At 38.0% G+C, this 20,766-nt stretch overlaps 1 protein-coding gene across 4 annotated transcripts in view; it reads right to left on the reverse strand.

Annotated features, from left to right (window-relative positions):
• The window catches only part of PCDH11X (protocadherin 11 X-linked), a 983,439-nt gene that overhangs the window by 878,434 nt on the left and 84,239 nt on the right, over positions 1–20,766 (reverse strand). For all 4 annotated transcript variants that reach the window (XM_043491961.1, XM_038417020.2, XM_043491963.1 and 1 more), the window contains exon 2: positions 6,804–7,387. In XM_043491961.1, coding sequence (XP_043347896.1) covers positions 6,804–7,343 — 540 coding nt within the window. In that variant the 5' untranslated portion in view covers positions 7,344–7,387. The remainder of the gene's footprint in view (positions 1–6,803; positions 7,388–20,766) is intronic.

A 20,766-nucleotide genomic window follows, 5' to 3' on the forward strand; every position in this document is an offset into this window, starting at 1 on the left:
AGGCTGTGCTAGCTTAAAAAAAAGATCTGGTTAAAGGGAAAGAGAAGGCAACTATAAAAATCATTTTAAAAATCTATAAACATGGAAGACAGGGGAAGTTGATGTTATGAATATAAATCAGAAGTTATGAGTTGTAGAAAGTTTATAAGGGAAGCAAAGGGCCACAAGGAGAAACCTGTGGTCAGTAAAGTTAAGGCCCATAAGAAGGAGTTTTCTAAACATATTAGGAACAAAAATAATCCTGATAATGGTATTGGTCTATTATTAGATGGAAAAGGTAGAATTATCAATAATAGTAATAATAATAATAATGCAGAAAAGGCAGATGTATTCAATAAATATTTCTGTTCTTTATCTGGGAAAAAAATCAGATGATATAATCTGACATATAGTGGTGATAATACTCTTTTCATTTCACTAGTATCTCTGAAGAATGTTAAACAGAAGCTATTAAAGTTAGACATTTTAAAGTCAGCAAGTCCAGATAACTGAGGAGCTCACTGGACAGTTAATGTTGATTTTCAGTAAGTCTTGGGCACTGGGGAAATTCCAGAAGACAAATAAAACTAATGTTATGCCAATTTTTTGAAAGGATAAATGAGATGACCCGGGTAACTATAGGCCTGTCAGCCTGACAACAAACCCGGGCAAGATAATGGAGCAACTGATACAGGACTCAATTAATAAAAAAATTTAAAAGGGTAATGTAATTTATGCAAATCAACATGGCTTTGTGGAAAATAGATCCTGTGAAACTAACTTGCTATATTTTTATGAGATTACAAGCTTCACTGATAAAAGAGGTAGTGTTGATATAATATACTTAGACTTCTCTAAGGTATTTGATTTGTTATCATATGACATTTTGATTAAAAAAACTAGAATGACATAAAATTAACATGGCACACATTAAATGGATTAAAAATTGGCCAACTGATAGGTCTCAAAATGTAACTGTAAATGGGAAATTGTCATTGACCGGGTATGTTTCCAGTGGGGTCCCACAGAGCCGGTTCTTGGTCCCACACTATTTAACATTTGTATCATTGACTTGGAAGAAAACATAAAATCATCACTGATAAAGTTTATACAAAAATTGGAAGAGTGACAAAGAAGAGGACAGCTCACTGATACAGAGCAATCTGGATTGTTTAGTAAACTAGGCACAAGCAAACAATATGCATTTTAATACAGCTAAATGTAAATACATTAATCTAGGAACAAAGAACACAGGCCAAACTTACAGGATACAGTACTCTGAAAAAGATTTGGGGGGAGGGAGATAATCAGCTGCACATGAGCTCCCTCTGTGATGCTTGGCCAAAAGAGCTAATGCTATCCTGGAATGCATAAACAGGGGAATCCTGAGTCAAAGTAGAGAGGCTATTTTACCTGGTGTCCACAACTCAAGAATGAAGTTGTTAAATTGTAGAGAATTCAGAGAAGACTCACGAGAACAATTAAAGGATTAGAAAACATGCCTTATAGCGATAGACTCAAGGGGATCAATCTACTTAGCTTCGCAAAGAGAAGGTTAAGGGGTGACTTGATTAAAGTCTAAGTATCTACATGGGGAACAAATATTTCACAATGGGCTCTTCAATCTAGCAGAGAAAGGTAGAACATGATTCAATGGCTGGAAATTGAAACTAGACAAATTCAGACTGTAAATAAGGTGTACTTTTTTAAACAATGATTGTAATTAACCAAAGGTCATGGTGAATTCTCCATCACTGACAATTTTTAAAACAAGATTTTTTTCTACAAGATCTGATGTAGGAATTATTTTGGGGAAGTTCTATGGCTTATGTTATACAGGAGGTCAGCTAGATGATTACAATGGTCCCTTCTGGCCTTGAAATCTATAAATCTATGAAAGTGCTTGTCTATGACTAAATGAGAATAGCAAATTCCTTTGGATACCAGCATATCTGCGTATTGACTTGCATATCTGCATATTTTCTTAGAACTTTCTTAGAAAAAAGGGAACCTAACTTCTTATGTGTTGCTAAACTGATATATTCTAAAATAGTGCAACCTACTGAAAACCTGTCTGAAGTAATTAGCAATGTATTCTTGCAGCGACCGATCAATGGCAGTTGCTACTGCACTTACAGGATCGGCGAAATTTTTTTACAACCTGCAAACAGTCTCTTAGGCAGGATAACCGTATGTATGATTTATTGAAGTCTATCTAGATGCCATTTGTTCTGCTAGATTCTGGTCCTTTATGCAAATGTAAAAACATAGTCTTTTTCTGAAACTCAGCCAGCACTTCTCCCATATGTCCTCTCTACAGCCTTCTCTAAGCAAGCACCACAGGAAGTAACACAGAGAATAGATGGAACTGCCTGCCTGTTAGAGTTCAGACACTTCAAACACTGTACAGTTGAAGCAGAGAGTCAGTTATAAAATTTGAATGTGTTTTACAATGAATCACTTAGCTACTTATTGGAAGTTCTTGACTACTGAGGCACATATTAGAAACCTAGAAAAAATAGACAGGAAAGGAGGGTTGGATGCTAGCTTCAGATGGTCAGTATAAGCTTTCCGAAAGGAAATCTCTATAAAATTTCTGTGCACAACACTAGACAAATTGAATCCTGTGTTAGGAGGGTACAAGTAATGGCCTCAATTTTGCAACAAGATCCATTGGAGCATATTCCTGTGCTTGTGTGGAGCTCACTGCAGGAACTGGGTCAAATATACTTACCTGGAAAAACTATTCCTATTTAAAATTAGATAATTAGTTACCAAGATGCTAACTACATAGATTTTTAATAATAGACAACAGATTCAAATAATTTGATTTGTTTTATTAAAAATGCACTGAGTATGGTCTTATATTAAAATGACTTTGTAACTGATAATGTATTTTGCAATATTCTAATGAATTAGAATGCAACAATTATGAGTGCTTTTTATCTCATCTGGAGAGGAGTAATGCTATCATTATTGTATATTAAAGGCAATCACATATATTGAATGCCTTTAACTGTATAAATATTGAGGAAAGCAGGTACTGCTGAAAAATCATTTGAAAGTCATCGTATTTCCAACCAGAGTTAATACTGCTTGAAAGCCTGGCTATTAAGGACCTTAAGCAGTTCAGATGAGTTCTGAGTGTGAGGTTTATGTTGGTTCATAAATAATTATTTATGTAGCAATAATCTTCTCCATGTATCACAAATAAACTCTGCCCTCAAGCAGGCAGCAAGTAAAGCTTAGCTAAAATTATTAAAAAGTAAATGTCAATAAAAGGCTAGAAGCAGATAATGCCCTGGAAGTACTGTACAGCTTGTTGATGTTGCAAATGAGTTGCAAGTATGTAGTTGTGTTTAAATCTAGAACAACATATCCACTTTGTTGCAGTATATTTACTATACAGTCACTTTGTTGCTTCTGTAGGCTGAGTCCATTGCACACACCAGGGGCTCTTTGCATCTCCCCATACTCACCACAAGCTCCACGTGTACCCACCACAAGCTCAATAGCCAACCTTTCTATTTGAGGGATTCCCTGCAACTCTCCACCTATCTCAATTAAAAGCAGCCTCAAAGCTACTCTAACTTGTGCTCAGATTGCCCATATCCTGTAAGAGCTGTGAGCAGCTGAGAACAACAAAAAGAGTATAGCAAGAGCAATGATGCCCTGGCTGTACCCTCACCTCAGACCCTGGTACATCCTCTGAGTCAGATGCTGCATTTGCAGTACAGAGGGAAGGGGTGTTATAGAACCACCCCAGCCCAGGGATCCCCCTCCTGATGCCAGTGATATTCCCCAGAATGTGGATGTATTCTGAACCCTTTACACTACTATGAAGGGGGCCCAAGGGCAACAGAGAACACTTCCAATTATTCCCACTTCAGTAGCATCAAAATAAACATTTGCTGGTCTGATTTCACAGCCCTTTTCAGGCAAAAGTCTCACTAAAGTCAGTGCGAGCTGACATTGATTCTGGAACTGCTAGATCAAGTCTACCTAAAATTTATAAAATTCTTTATACCGTAAAAGGCATGCTGCTTTTTGCTCAAGGTTCTGTTATCACCTCGATACTGATAGACTATTTTCTCCTCTTATGAATAGTTCCATTATTTAACTAAGTTTAAAAGTTCAATTTACTGGGCATAATTCTGATCTCAATTTCTCAAACATAACAGGCATCTCCACGGTTATAAACAAGGTAGTATGGTGTAGTTGGGAGCAGAATTTGGTCCACGGAACAGTAATCAGTAGAACTGCTCTTTTTCTTTAAAAAAAAAAAATATACCACAATTGCTCCACATTGTTCTTTGGCTGGAACCAAGGAACAATGTGGGGTGTCCTGATGTGGATGCTCACATATTGAAATTGCACTTTCCTTACTTTTTTTTAAAAAAAACTGCCAGTAGTCCAGTAAGTTTGTTAGTTAATTCCCTTAAGAAGTTTGCAGTGCATAGTAACTGTACTGGCTGATTTCTACAGATACTAACGTTCACATTGGTTTCTCTTTATTAACAAGGTTTTCATTCTTTCTGAATTCTCCAAAGCCCCTGTTTTATTTTTCTTGCTAAAGGCTAGGTTTTTATAACAAAGGCAATTCAGTAGCTCAGCCAGTTGAGAGTCACCATTAATGTCATTCCCTCCTTATTTATTAATAGGTCTACTACCTCTCCAGTATTTCTTTTTTTCCCCATGACATAGTTGTAAAAGCCCTTCTTATTCCCCTTTAGCCAGCTTCATTTTCTGCAGCCCTTATCTATCTTTCTTTAAAAAAATGTTAAGATGAATTAGATTTCCACCCAACGCTGCAACATCGAGGATCATTCTAAATAAATCATTTTCCATTACCTGTAAATCTACCTAAAACCAAAGTTAACAAATGAAGATCACAAATGAATCACAATAACACTTTCCTCCCAAAATATGCCAGACTTGTGATGACTTTTTTAAAGTCAAAAGATGACTATATTAACACCTCCAATGCCATGTGCTTCTGCATGCCCAAGGCTACGCTTTGTGAAGCCGTCCCATTATTTTTAATGAGCAGCCAGGACCTACATAGTGTACGTCCACAAGACCACAGAAGTGCCCCTTTGTTGCCTGTGCATCACAGATCCTAAGTGTGTGAAAAACTTAAAAGGAATGCTGCTGCTTTTTAAAAGATTTCCATAAAGACACTGATAATTTCCTCCCTTTGTCATTAGCTAGTATCCACTCCTCCACAAGTAATGCAGGCAGTAAGCTACTTTAAAAAACTAAATTAAATTAAATTAAATTGCTCGCAAGTACCAGTTTAAGTGTTTGTTAGATATCTAGCCAGCCAAATGATGCAATAGCCTGCATCCATTATGCATTCTTGCAGGAGGCGGCCAGTAAATCAGGATGCTTGCTGTGGAGACTGTCTAGTGAGCTGTGCAGAGATATGCCCAAGTCCTTCAGGGAGAGGGGACATTTTCAGCCTCTCACATGCTATTCCAATAGGTTTTAGGATTTCTAGTTTTCCTTTTGAACTCTCCAGTTAAAGACACCCATGTACAGAGAAACCTTCACTTGAGAGCCATATAACTTTATATCAAACAATTATCTGTCTGCAATTGTCTCCTTGCAGTAACCAAAAATCTTCCTCATCTATTTTCACACACTTACATTTTATTCTTTTATTCCCTATTCCATATCTGTCTGCATTTCAGCCCATCCCCTCTCATTGCCAGAGGAGAGAAAAGCTGGTATTTTCCAGTACTTTCTGATGTGAAATGTCAAATGCCCTGCTTATTACAAGCAAATTTGCATTGTTACAATGGCCTTTGAGAATAACTTAACTCCCCTCACAAACCCCTACAGGCCTATCCAATCATTAGAGAAAATCTGATCAAGTCAGTTCAGTGGAGGGATTAGTCTTTCCTTCTTTGGAATTGTTCATCTATATCAGTCCTTTTATGTCCATTTTACAGGTCTCCTTTGTTCTTTCAAATGACACACTTCCAGGGCTGCTGATCATATGCACTAAGCACATGCTAGCATATTGGCTGTTTATAAAATGTGTGTGTATATATATGAGACCAAAAAAAAAACCTTCCTTTTGACAAATAAAATTGCTATGAGTTTGGAAACCTCCACAGTACACTTTCTGTTTCCTGGGCCAGATCTTTAGCTGATGTAAATCATTATAGCTCCATTGCCACCAGCTGAGGATCTGACCCACAATCTTGAAAGTTTTCTTGATGCCTTTATGGGTCAAATTATGATCTCAGATGCACAAGACTAAATCTGAAGTAACTCCATTGACAGCAAATGAGTTATTCAAGCTTTACACTAATACAACAAAGAGTCAAGGAACATTTCTTATGTCTTTTATAAAGGAAAAAAGTTCCCTTAGGCTGATTTTCCACTGCTCAAATCTCATTTGCAAGCTGTAGGAAGAATTTAGTCCATCGCAAGCTGTTGTAAACATGCCTATCATATTGTGAGCAAATGTCTTAGTGGTCTGAGAAGACTTTTGGCCAGTTATATAAAAATCATATACCCCTTAATGGGTTGGTGGACAGTTAACACAGACATACATGCACATCATGTTATTTATCATGTAATACTGTGCACACATACATACACACATACACAGATCTTCACAAAGTGATAACATGATGTTCTTTAATGTAATCAAATAGGGGCATTCTCAACATTTCAGGACAAATATGGTGCATCTCTAGGATGGCAATATAGGGTAATTCTGCATTTCAGTGATCTAGTGAAGACCAGAAAAGTTTGTGGACTGGTAGTGACATCAAGACACACAGCACTACAGAAGAATAAAAGACACCCACCTTAAGAAGTTCATAATGCTGAATGCCATTCACTCCAATGTCAGGATCGATGGCCGAAGGGACAGAATAGCGGGAATTAATGGCTGTGTTCTCAGGGATGGAGATGTTAATGACTGTTGAGGGAAAAAGGGGAGCATTGTCATTGATATCCTCTATCAGGAATCTGATCTTGACCAGTCTGAAGACTTCATCAGGCAAAACTGCTACCTCCACCTCATAAAAGCAGCGGTTCTCACTAAAAATGCCAGAGCACAGCTTCTCCCGGTCTATACGGTTTGCAGTCGTGAATATCTCACCAGTGTTTTCCTCCACCCGGACTAATGGCACATCACCAGTCTTATATACAAGCTTGAACTGAAGAGGTGATGAAAGGGGCACATCCGGGTCCAGTGTCAAGTTCAGATCCTTGAGCAAATTGCCAATCAGGACATTTTCCGGCAGTTCTTCCCTCACAGTATAATTCTTCTCTTGGGCACCAGATTGAAATACAATGCAGGCTAATAAAACTGCCAAGAGGTAGGTTCCAGACAGCAAGTCCATCTCCAGAATGGCTAATGAGTTCTCCTGAAGAACACCAAGAGTAGCTGGAAAAAGGAAAGAAAGGAAGAGATTATTAAAAAGCTCTAAAGCAGTACGCCAGCCAAATGGTGGAAATGTAAAAGCCAAGTGATTGGAGAATTGTTGCAAAACTAAGTCAATGAAATGTTATCTTTTACTGTGACCATTGTTACATAAAATGAACAGCAATAAGGAGATAATCCCTTATATCTGCTTTTTTTTTGTTCCCACTTCATAAATGTTGAGTTCAGAATGTAAAGAATGGATCCTCCAAAAATATAAGGGTCCCTATGAGAGCGTGTTCTTCCCACTCTCTGCTCCCAAAGACAAACCCTCCTTTCCAGCGCTCCCTCAGCCACATTGGCACTCATCTTTCTCTCACTCCCAACTCCTTGATCTCATTCCCTAGTGAGGCAGCCAAGCCAGCCTCAGCCCACCCCAGCAAGTGGTTTGCAAGCAGGCGTCAGCTGTCTGCCACCTGCTGGGGTGGGCTAATTCACTTCTGCATATGGACCTCTGCGGACCACAAAGCTGGGATACAAACTGTACTGCTCTTAATCCACCTCTGAATTTTGCACAACTAAAACTACATGACAGCTGTAAGCATTAAAATATTCTATCATCTAATATAGCAATTCACACGGGCAAGGAAAACTAATCAAAATGATGTCTGAAGAACTTTAGCCAACAACTGATGGAAAGTCCAACTACTATCATAACACACAGCAACCAGTCCTCTTCAGAACCAAGTAAGGACTTGATCCAAAAACTATTGAAGACAGTGAAAACACTGCCACTCATTTCAGGGGGCTTTGGATCAGGCCCCAAAAGAGCAGTAATCAAATCACACCAATGGTCTACGTGCTTGCCTGGGTGCTCCTCCTTCTGCTTCAAATTGTTAAAGCTCTTATTGGTGCACAAATCTAGGACCAGTTGTCATGAACTAAGCTACTACAGACCAGCAAGATGAGCTCCTAATGGGTTCAGTCCCACATATACTGAGAACCTTGTCAGATAACGTCCATACTGGACACTTGCCATTGACTTCAATGGGAGTTGCGATTTTGTTTCTTTGGTAGAGGTTGATCTCACCCTGTGATCAATGGCTACCTTTACTATGCTGGAAAATCAGCAACAGGGCATTTTTCACTTTATTAAAGTAATTCTAAATCAGGTCAAATTTGAGTCTAAACAACCTGCCAATGTTCCTTTCTCTTAAATACGCTGATGATATTCAGTGAAAGCAGTTCATGGCATGAGTACTAGAAAAGGACATGTATGTGTTTCAGGGAGAAGAAGAAGAACATTCAATACCACTCTGTCTGTTTTCTGAGCTGCATACAAACCGTATGATGTATATACAAACACAGATGCCTTGAAAACCCCAGACTTGTGGGGGAGGGAGAAAGGTGATTATCTTTAGTTTCGGTATGGATGAATCCCTCTAGCAGAGTAAATTTCAGGAAAATTATAAAAGGTAGAGGTCTCCAGTTGTGGAATACAATGTGACACTACATCAGTGTACACAATCTGATCACTGTCGATAGAAGCATCTGCTTCTCTGCAGCTGCTAACCTCTGACATCTGGAAAAGCCTTCCTATGGGCCAGACACTCAGCTGGCATCAATTTAAAATTAACTTGTGAAGTCAATGGAACTACTTCAATTTATAACACCTAATGATCTGGTCCTCTACATCCCCCTTACCGACTCAACTGCATCTCTTCTTAATGTTCCTATATATAAAAAAAGATGTTTCTTTCCTTGCTCTCCTAATTTTATTCTCCTTCTGTTCTGTATGATTTAATGCCATACACATTTCATCCCAAAATGCTTTCCATGGAAGACGCATCACAAAATATGTACCTAATCATGCAAATCTTTACATACCCAAGAAGATATTATTCCCCATTAACTGCTTTGGGTCTACTCAATGAGTGAGGATTTGCAGGATTGGATATTAAGTTCATGTTGCATGGTACTATATTATCTGCAGCAGTCTGATAATTCAGTGCAAGGTTTAATGCAACAATACACAGGCATTCAGGAGTAAAGGAAAAATATGGTACAAGCAGTCATTTTAAAAATCCATTGTTAGGGAATACTAATGCACTTTTGAATATATAATTAAGCAAGTTATCAGCAGCTCCCAATGATCAATAACAGTATTGTAGTATATGCATTTGATGACAGGATTCTGATAATACCATATAAATATACTACTATGGATATTGCACTATTTTTATACCTGAGCATGTACTATACTAATGACAAGCTACCATGAAAAATCTTCACATCCTGTTAAAGGAAACACAAAACACACACACACACACACACACACACACACACACACACACACACACACACACACACACACACACACACAGAGCAATACAAAGAAATTACTTCAAGAAATAAATGAGGGTTTTTTTATTTATTTTCACTATTGTTGGGATAAATACATCTATAACATTTCCTTCCACCACAATAAGGAAAGTATATGCTTGCCACAACAAAGAGCTAGTGTTTAAAAATGCTGTCAAGACCTCAAAATGGCATTATGTTCTTTAAATATTCTGGATGTACTGGAGAACACTGTAAACATCAAATATTGAAGAAAAACTGCAGTAAACATATACAGGACTGGTATCTGTGGAATAGTATTTTTAACCTTATTGGTTCATTTGTGAGCAGAGGGATTACAAAACTAACTCAAAGCTTTACCTCCTGTGAATTACAGTCCCAGTGCTAAAATTGCTTGTGAAACCATGAGGATAAAATAATGCACAAAAATAATTATAATAAACATCATCATAAAAACAATGTATACATATATACACACACATCTACAGACCTGTACATATATAGATTATACTGGACAACCTTATAATTATTAAGGTAAAGCTGTTATTCTGTCCTTAATTCATCTAGCCATACTGCAGCTCTAAACACAATATAAATTCTTACACCTTACATCACAAGCTTAAATGCATTAAGTTAATAGTGGTGTTTCAACCTAAACTCAGAGGTCCTTAAATTTTGTTTTTATTTTTCAATTTAAAATTACAGCCATATGATATATCTTACATTATTTTCATTAACAATTTAATATACTTACGGTAAGCACACAAACCATGACACCCATTAATAACAGTTGATGAACCTGAATGTGAGACACGCATATTGGACACTGTAGGTCTGATTCTCTTCTCTCTTCACTGTAAATCAAGACTAACTCCACTGCAGTCAATAAGCCTGATTCTCTTTGTGCAATCATTTTCACCAGTGCAAAGTATGTATAAAAGGACACTATGCTGATTTGGTATCTCATATGCACAGGTGTAAATTATACAAGGTGCATGGAATATCAGGGTTGGAAGAGACCTCAGGAGGTCATCTAGTCCAAGCCCCTGCTCAAAGCAGGATGAATCCCCAATTTTTGGCCCAGATCCCTAAATGGCCCCCTCAAGGATTGAACTCACAACTCTGGGTTTAGCAGGCCAATGCTCAAACCAGTGAGCTATCCCTCCCGTCACAGAGCTAGTCAGAAAACAGAATTTCCATCCAGTGGGAAATTCTGACATTTTGAAATTTGTTTTGGAATGAAGAGTCAGGATTTCAACAACAAAAAAATTGTGGAACAAAAATGCCTTAAAATTTTGATTTGTCAACATCAAAAAAACCTTATCCCACATATTGTTTAGATAATGTCAAAATGTTATAATATATACACATACATATTAAGTATAATTATACATATACTTATATTAAAATTGATATAAAAGTCAAAAACAAAATAATACATTTGGAATCATTTCACATTTATTTCTATCAAATTTTGTCAAAAGTACCTAGTTCTAGCAAAACATTTTGATTTTGATGAACATCATTTTCAAGAGGGAACTTTCATCGCAAAATTTCCAACCAGCTTTAATGCAAGATCATGAAAAATCAGGCCCAGTAGAGTTACATGAATGTAAAATGGGTGTAAGTTAAATCACAATCATGCTTATGCATACTTTGGTATTTTGGTTGAGGAAATAAGGTCCACCTCTTTGCAGTCACTTTTAGACCCTCCATCCCATACAAATCTGCTTCTGGTTTTTATTTTTATAAACTAATCAAGTACATACATATATTGACTGGGGTTTGACGTTTTCATGGAAAACTGCTTACCCTGCAGGTTGAAAAAGTTACTGACACTGGTTTACAATTCTTTAGCTGTGGAAACAGAGACTATTTTGAAGTGATGCCTTTTTTCCCTTCCAAACCAATCAGCCTCAGTGTAGCCATGGTGCTTTAAGGGGCAAAAGCAACAGGATTCAAATTCTCTGTTCAGATATATGGAGCAAGCAGCTCTTGCCATGGGTCAGGAACTGCACTTAAAAACAACGTATTTATATAGTGATGGCTGTTCTCTGTCTGTCATTTGTGGTTGGACTGATGGGGGTGCTATGGCAACACCAACAGAAAGAAAAAAGGAGGGGGAGGTGTTGTCTAGCAACAAAACAAAAGTTTCAGAGTAGCAGCTGTGTTAGTCTGTATTCGCAAAAAGAAAAGGAGTACTTGTGGCACCTTAGAGACTAACAAATTTATTAGAGCATAAGCTTTCGTGAGCTACAGCTCACTTCATCGGATGCATTTGGTGGAAAAAACAGAGGAGAGATTTATACTGTTTTTTCCACCAAATGCATCCGATGAAGTGAGCTGTAGCTCACGAAAGCTTATGCTCTAATAAATTTGTTAGTCTCTAAGGTGCCACAAGTACTCCTTTTCTTTTAACAAAACAAAAGGTTTGCAAGACATTCAGGAAATCAGAATATCTCTAACAGAATAATACATATAATATTTCATTGGCTCTTGCCCATATTTCCCCCTATATATATATATAAACCTATAAAAATGGGAAAACCGGAAACTAAGAATGTCAGCACAAAGAAGGAGACCAGAGAAATGGGAAATTGAGTTAGGCAGAGAGAGAGAGAGAGAGAAGGGGATATTAAGGGCAATTGCAGAAGGGGGACAAATGACTGATACTAAAATGGTGACGATAAATTGATAATGTGATAAGATAAAAAGGACAGAGAAAAATAAAAAACAACGTGGGGAGGGGAGAAAAGCAGAATCACTGTGGAGTGAGTGAGTTCTAGACGGTTGAGGCCCACTGGCAAAGCACATATTGCTGCTGTTAATACTCTGCTAGTACCATGACAAAACAGGGGACTTCTGGCTCCATGGTTGCCAATGCAGCACCTTCCACGAGCCCTGCTGACATTTTAGCAACTAAAAAAATAACGAACAAAGCAGTTTATCAGAAGTTTGTTAGATGTTAGCTTGTGAGATGCTGGAGATATTAGGGCTGTGCCTGTCACCTGAGCTGTGATGGCAAATGACCTATATGGGAGAGTGTGGGGGGCGGAGGCATGGAGATAGTTACACATTTGCTCATGCACACGCACTCTCATGTGTGAACTAAAACAAATACAGTTGTTATCCAACACACTAAACCCTCATGCTATAATTTAAGACATATTACAATTTATCTTCAGTTTAATAGCTGTGGGCTTGGCATGTCTAATAGTTATGGATATCATACACTGGCTGAGCTGTAATGAAGAAAATAAAGATTAAAAAATGTCACTGGAATTTGATTTTAATCTAGATCCAAATTTGGGCTCCTTTGAATTTAGGCCTTAACCTGCTCCCTTTGAAGTCAATGCCAAAACTCCCATTACATGCAGTGGGAGTAAGACTGGGACCCCTTAATTCATAGAAACCATGGTATTGATGCAGAAATGAAGCTGAATACCATATTCAGAGGGCTAAGTAGCATTATCTCTGGATGTCTGAGTTCAGATTTGACTTGGATTATAAATTAAATGAGCTTGAGTCTCTGTTTAGGCACTAGTTAGCTGCAGTTCAAAGTGCTATCAATCTACCCGGAAAGGCCCATGGCTAGTATTGGATGAAGGGCTGAAGATAAGAATACAGGAATATTATGTAGAAGTTTGTAGCTAAAGTTTGTGGAACTCCTCAGAAGGAAAAGTTCAAAACACTATGTCAAACCAATGTTTCTTATGGCACAAGACCACTAATAGTATTTGCAAATAGCTGGTGACACATACTCTTTCTCTCAGTCAGCAGTATGACCCAAACGTGGTTTAACTTCTGATCAGTGCGAGCCAATTGTACCTATCTCAGTTCCCACAATCAGTTCTTTTTACTCTAAGCCTTGTAAGTGCCATGTCATGTGCTCAATACTTTGAATCTCTGAATCCTTCTGTTCAATGCTGACATTAATAACACATGGTTATCACCTTTATTCCATGGGCATCAACTGCTACATTGTTAGGTGGTTGGTGTTTTTTTTCCCTAGAAATCAATAACTTGTGTAAAAACAATGATCTCTATTGTTCATCATCTCATAGATTATGTTTTATTCAAGAAACTGACTTGTTTTGACTTGATGAGAGAATATTTCAAGAAAGATACAACCTTCACCTGCAGTTCTTATTTCAAATGACAGTTGGAAATCTGGGAAAGTGTTCCCCCCAACTGGCTAAAAAAAGTTCTTTTAGAGCTAAGAAGCAAACTAATCTCACATCTTCTCAAATATTTACTCACTCGACTTAACTGAAGGTTATTTTTCTGCATAATTCTCTCTGTGTCACTATTCCAGGCCACAATCTTTTTGTAGCCATCAATAACCATGAGATCCACCCATCCATTCCATAGAGATGCTTGGGAAGAAAGACCTCCCTCTCTCAGAACAACAGATCTGAGGAAGTTTCATGCCCAGAAGTAGAAACTTAATGCTCTAAGAGTCTGGTTTGCCAAGTTTCCTACCTGTATAACTCCATTGATTTGACTGGGGCTACATTACCCTTAATTTACACCACTGTAATAGAATGAGGCCCTACATTCTTATTACCATTGGGAAAAAACAGTTACTATTCTAATGGAAATTCAGAGGAACAAGAGCAAGACTTGGGATTCTTCATATGCTTAAGGTTAGGCATGTGTTTAAGTACTTTATTGATTCAAGGCCTTGGCTTCTCCAGGAGCATTGTATTTCTAGGTTTTGATTGGCATAGCTCCTGTTCCTGTAGAAAGGGGAAAACCTCTCCTCACATTTACTATTGGGAATGTAAGAAACAAGGGGAGACATCTAGTAGTTGCTAAAGTCACACAGTCAAAACTTGGAAAACAGCAAGGAGTTTCTTTTGCTCAATGATAGAGTTCCAAATTATTAATACTGACCTGCAACTAATGTGTATTGTGGTAACTTCTGAGGAATTGCAATTTGTACTGATAAGATATAAAAATGAAACAGTCATAAACAAATGGACAATGCTGTTCTGTAATCACCTATGCTCCATCCATATGCATCTGGAAGGCTGGCACAGTGGATCTCCATCATTCTATTTATTGTTCCAATGCATTCCAATGTACAATGCATTAATCCACATATAGCTGAAGTCCCCTTCCTGTTAAATTTACAACTCCAAGTTTGGGAAAATGCTGAGAGCTAACACAACTACAAATATTTCAAAAATGCTATGACTATCACTTATTTCGGAAATCGTAATCACATGCTGCATTAACTTTTCCTATAAACTGGTAACACTGGGAAATAGAGGGCACTGCTATTAGCAATGAAACAGGTTTGCACCAGTGTTGAGAATTAGATATATGGAATGAGAACTGAAAGCATAGAGGAAAAGGTGAAGATCTCCCTGCTGATGAGATGTCTACTTCAATTTACTTAGGTAGAAGCACTGCAGTACATAAAAAAAAAAAATCTATAATGCAGCTAAATGCTACAGTTCAATGTTAAGAATTGATACTTTAGCAACAATTAAAACACAAGAAAAACAATGTACAATGCAGTGCACAAATAAAGAGTCAGAAAACAGAACCAGAAGAGGGCTAGGAAATTCTGTATTCCACATCTAATCTAAAAATTTATTTTTGTGCCGCCACATGATAATTTTTTACTTCCAAAAACCCCCGACAAGAGAATTTAATGGTAAAATACGAAATGAACATACCTGAATGTTATCCTTATTTCAAGTTAGAATACATGATTACTTTAAAATGAAAGTAAAATTACGTATCAGCAATTTGTCTCAATTCCTTGGCAATGGGTAGGGTCAAGATCACTCATGTTATCACTAATGCATTTTGCATTAGCACATTGCATCCAGATAATATTAACCTTTACCATCGAATAGGTAGAAACCAGAGAAATAGGTAGAAACCAGATCCACTAAACAATTCACTAGACATTTCTGAATCTAGGATTGGGGGTGTTGCTTAGGAGCACAAATTATTTTGTTTAACTGGCTACTACCTACCTACTAGATAAAAGTCTGGTTAAAAGCATCCTGTCACTTCCCTGCAGAAATGGCAACTTTTCTTGCTTTCAGTGTGGAAACAATCCTTCGCTGGACATATCCCTGGTCCAAAAACCAGATATGTTCTACTTGTGCACTGTAGCGCATGCCATGCACAAAACATATTGTGCCTCTAAGAATGGATAACTGGGTTCGCAAAACCTAATGAGTGTTGATGAGACAGCATTTTGTTGTTGGACTATGGGGTTTCATGTCCATTTCCTGGACTTGCATGTGCTTTATAGAGATGTTGGCAGGATTTTATTTGAAATGAGGCAAATTTGGGGCCTATCATAGCTGAGTCAGTTTGATTAACTGGTCTTATTTGTTAGGACTGAAATTTGGGTTATTCTGTCCTGTTTGGGGCATACGTTTGTGTGTTGTGAGACAGAGCTGTTTTGACCTTCAACTCTTAATGATGACGACAATGAATTTATGAAGTAATCTGTTCAGATGGTACAAGACATGTATGTTTGGTGAACGGTGCAAATGTATTTTAGGCACTGCTTGTCCATTGGTGCCCTGTATCCTAGACTGCCACATTACTGACTTGTATTCTCTATTTTCATATTACTATTAGCCTGGTTTTGCGAAAGGTGAGAGAGCACTGAAGGAACACAGCTGGCTCTGATGTATCGTGGTATCTAGTTATGACCTATTTACAGAAAGCACAGGCTAATTCCTTAGGTTTATATTTCCCATTCATCTGTGAAAAGGACCTCTCAAAATTATGATTACCTGATAGACAGCTGAGCTGGCTGCTGAAGGGGAAACTGCATTTCTAGAACAGGTTTTAGTAACAGATTAAATTCCTCTGCATATCTGGTGGGTTAGGGTTTGTATGGACCAGAGCTTCCAACAGCAAGCCCCAGTCTTACTGGAATAATAGATCGCTGTGGCTGTGGCCTCTCCTTAATGGGGAGCTATAGGCCACAGCCCCATCAGATTATTCGATTCTAGAGGTCCAAATGCTGCCTTTTGGTGCAGCCTTCTGGGCCTGGAAAGAGCTCCTCCATAGTGAAGGTCCAGGCTGCGAGCGGGAGTCTCCCTAGCGTGATGGCCCCACATAAAGCACCCGCTCTTCCATTTACATCCTCCCATAACTGGGGGCTAGCTGTCTCCTCCTCTCTCTACAACTTACAGCTTGAATGCAGGGGGCAGGTGGGCTTCTCTCCCCCTTTAAAGCAGGGAAGTAGGGGTAAACCTTTTCTCTCCCCACTCCCACACACACTTTTTTTGTTTTTGTGGGGGAAGAGGGAAATCATGGTATAGGCATCCCATTACAGTTGCAAACAAATAACATAAAATAAACTCAGAGCCACTTTTCTCTGAGATAATATGTTTCAAATCAATACAATAACTACAAGCCATGGGCCTGACTGGCTCTCCAGTGGGAAGGAGTTATGGGCAAGACAAAAATCTGCAATGTTTCTTTCACAGATTTTCCTCCTCACTGTTACACTGGTTGAGGTGGGAGGGATAGGTTGTCACTTAGGAAATGATGTGTGGGACCCACAATCCCACAGATCCCAGGGAATACTCTGGAAGCCAGAGTCACCTGGAGAGTGAACTTTTGCTTGCACATCAGGTCCATGCTCCCAAAATCATCCACCCTTAGTCTGGTACCAGGGACTCATCCTGACCTCTGCTCCCCCTGAAAGCATTCTCCTCTCAGTGGAAGAGGCACCTCCACAGCTCCAGATGTATTAGCTTGATTACCTGATTGCCACAGGGCTTTTGGGGGGGGGGGTAAAGGTGCATCCCTCTGCTCTACCTTCACTCTCCTTCTGTGTCCCAATCCCATGTGAGAACTCCACAAGTGCTGTGGAAGAGAGAACACTGCCATGGAGATAGCTGACTTTCCTTCCTGCCAGGGAGCTGGACAAGCCATTCAGAGGGTTTCCCCTCCATGCTCAGTGTTTGCAGACTCTAGCTGCCCCCTTATAATTAGAGCCTGAGTCTACCCTGAAAAGTAGACCTTGTGCAGTTTTATGGACAAACAGCACTGAGAAATCCACCACGTCAGAGTACATGCAGTACTTACAGGGTCCATCCTGATACTAAACGGATTATAGGAAGCAAAAGCCAGGGGCACACTTTCATAGACATGTATGGTGGGGGGTTAGCACAGACCTCCCATTGACTTTAATGAGAGTCACACAGCTAAAACACTTTGAAAATTTAGGGGCCAGAGTATTAAAGGGACCATATTTGGTAGTGAAGTTTAGGGCACCCCCTGTGTACTCCTCAATGCTTGGCTGATGGAAAAGGCCTTTGTCTTTCAATTCTGTAGCATGTAACATTTCTTTAAAAAAATACATATACAAAACAGTTATATTTTATTCTTCTCCTAAAAGTGAACAGAAGAAACAGGCAAAAATATAAAAATAAAAAAAACACCTTCCAGGCATTTTGATTTGTAACCAGCAAAACAGACAAGAAACAAAAAAACTGCCCTTCTGATAACAGCTCTTCCTATTCTCTCCAGGTTGAATTTATGGGTTTAGAAATTATTGGGTTTTTGTTTTGTTTTTTGCCTTCCTGTCTAATCAAAAGCTCCATCTAGAGTGAAGATACTCCCTTTTTGCCCAGAAATTTAATGCAGAAAAACATTCCTCCTCCCCCATCTTTGTCATTCTTTCTTTTGGAAAATCTTGTTAAGACAAGAATGAAATGTTTTTTTATATTTATATTCTGTAATTATAGCTGAAATCACAAAATCTGGAATATTCTCATTCATTGTATAGCGTTCCTTCCCAACAAGAAAAAGAACAGAACATTTGCTCTCCTGGGATGAAGTCTTAGGATTTGTGCATTAGATTTCAATTTCCAGCCTCCTGATCAGAGCTTTAAGAAGTTCGTAGCTGCATCCTTTTTTTTAATCCCCTCCTTTTAAATTACGTCTATTTCCAATTAATCTTATTCTTGTCTATCCCCTGGATAACATCTATCCCTTTACATACCCTCACTACCTTGCAGGATAACTTTCCAGAAGTTAACATACTGGTAAACCAATCTGTCAGAGTACGATATAAGACTGAAAATCAGGGAAGGGAAGTGGTGAACCTTAGCTAGATATCCTCCCCTAACACACACACAAATGGTCAACATGGCTACCTAAAATAGGATTAGGAGATTACAGTTATAAAACAGTTAGAAAAATTGATTTTAATATTTGCTTCTTTTTCCAATCTTCTTAAGATTGACTCAAATTTGATATATTTTGTGCCATTTTCTACCCTATTTCCAGTTTTGTCAGGCTGGTGGTTTAAGGGCCCAATCCTACAAATCCATACACACTGAAGTAGTCCTTACTCATGCAAATAGTTCTGTTGACAACAAATGAATTGCCTAGGCTAGCACAGGACCCTAATTGTGTCCTTTTATTTTCTTTTATAGTTTATTCCATAAAAAGTAGAATATTTCAGACAATTTTACATTCATCCTTGTGAGCACTTTCACAGAAAAAAAAATGTTTCACACACAATCCATTTCCCCTAAAAAACAAGTTTACAAAGTGCACGAACAGTCAAATAGGAAAGTTTAACACTGACCAAGTGGGGACACTTTAGGTAAGAGCTTGAAACATTTTGCCTTTTGCTAACAGAGGAATCATCTCCAAATTTTAATAATTTTTCTGCTAGTTTTTACATGGGCTTAAATGTAATTTAAATGAAAAGAGAACTCAAACTAGTAGGTATTTGTCAAAGGCCTAATACATAACGATCCCAGTAAGAATTGTCTTGCTTCTCCTTGGCTCATGATTCCTAAAACTCGCTCCCATAAAACAATCCAGTTCTACAGTCTGAGCTTCTTACGTCCCCGTGTTTAGTCATTCACCTCAAAATGTGGCCAATTTGCCACTCTTCACACTTGTCCTAATATATTTACATATATGGTGCTTGTAGAATATGTTACATGCTATGTAGTTTGAACCTAATCTTGCAAGCACTTAAAGGACAAACTACCATAAGCAGCCCTGTTGCATGCAAGTACTATACCCAGTAATAAGTGCCTGCAGAATCAGTCTGTTAATTTCTTTCTGAATGTGTACAAATGCTGTCATCAGTAAAGCATGTTGTGAATTTTTGTTCAATCAGTTCTACTGAAATACAAAGTCCATTGTAAGTGCAAAAAAATCATTATACAGCAGATTCCTCTAACCAAAGTGGCACAACAACAATAAAATACTCAGTAACAAAGAAATGATGACATGCAGTGCACTGATTTTTTCATTGAGATATAAAGCCAGAAGCTGATCATTTTGCAATTTTTTTAAAGGTGACCTGGCACTTTTCACATGAATAGACATGTTAGTAACAATATTCTGCACAAATCGCAAGTACTCACAATCTGCCCTACCTATATTCCTTCATTTCATAGTTTCAGTTGGATACATTATGCTTTGCTCACTTACACAAAACCACTTTAGTATAGTATTACTTGTACATTATTTCAGTGGCGTGAGAAGTAATGCCTATACTTATAAACTATGAAGCACTTTGGGGATCTTTCGAGATGAAAGGTGCTATATATATAAAAGGTATTATTAGCAATAGCAGCTGCACTATTGTGTGATTTTAGAAAAAGTGTACCCTGAATAAAAAAAATTAACCCTCTTTTTCCTATTAATCACAGAAATAAAACCACAAAAGAACATGGAAAGCAGTTTGTTATACAAAGTTACTTATAATATGCTAAATAGGAGATTGACAGTGTTTCTTTTACTAATGAGAAGAGGAAAAAGTCACTCCGGGCTTGATCGTGCTTCATGGAAGTTAATGGAAGTTTCACCATTGACCTCAATCGGAGTAAGATCAAGCCCCTTATTAATTCTCCTCTCACAAATAAGTAGCCATTTACTAACCATCTTCTTAATAGTACGAGCTGACTATAAACATGTGAACAGGACATTCTTTCCAGGCATAAAGGTCTGACATAAGTAGTGAAATGTGACATAAATCAAAGCTATATGCATATCCTTTTGTTAATACAAGTCCCAATTCTATA

Source organism: Dermochelys coriacea, chromosome 9 (genome assembly GCF_009764565.3).
Source record: "Dermochelys coriacea isolate rDerCor1 chromosome 9, rDerCor1.pri.v4, whole genome shotgun sequence".
NCBI lineage: Eukaryota > Metazoa > Chordata > Testudines > Dermochelyidae > Dermochelys > Dermochelys coriacea.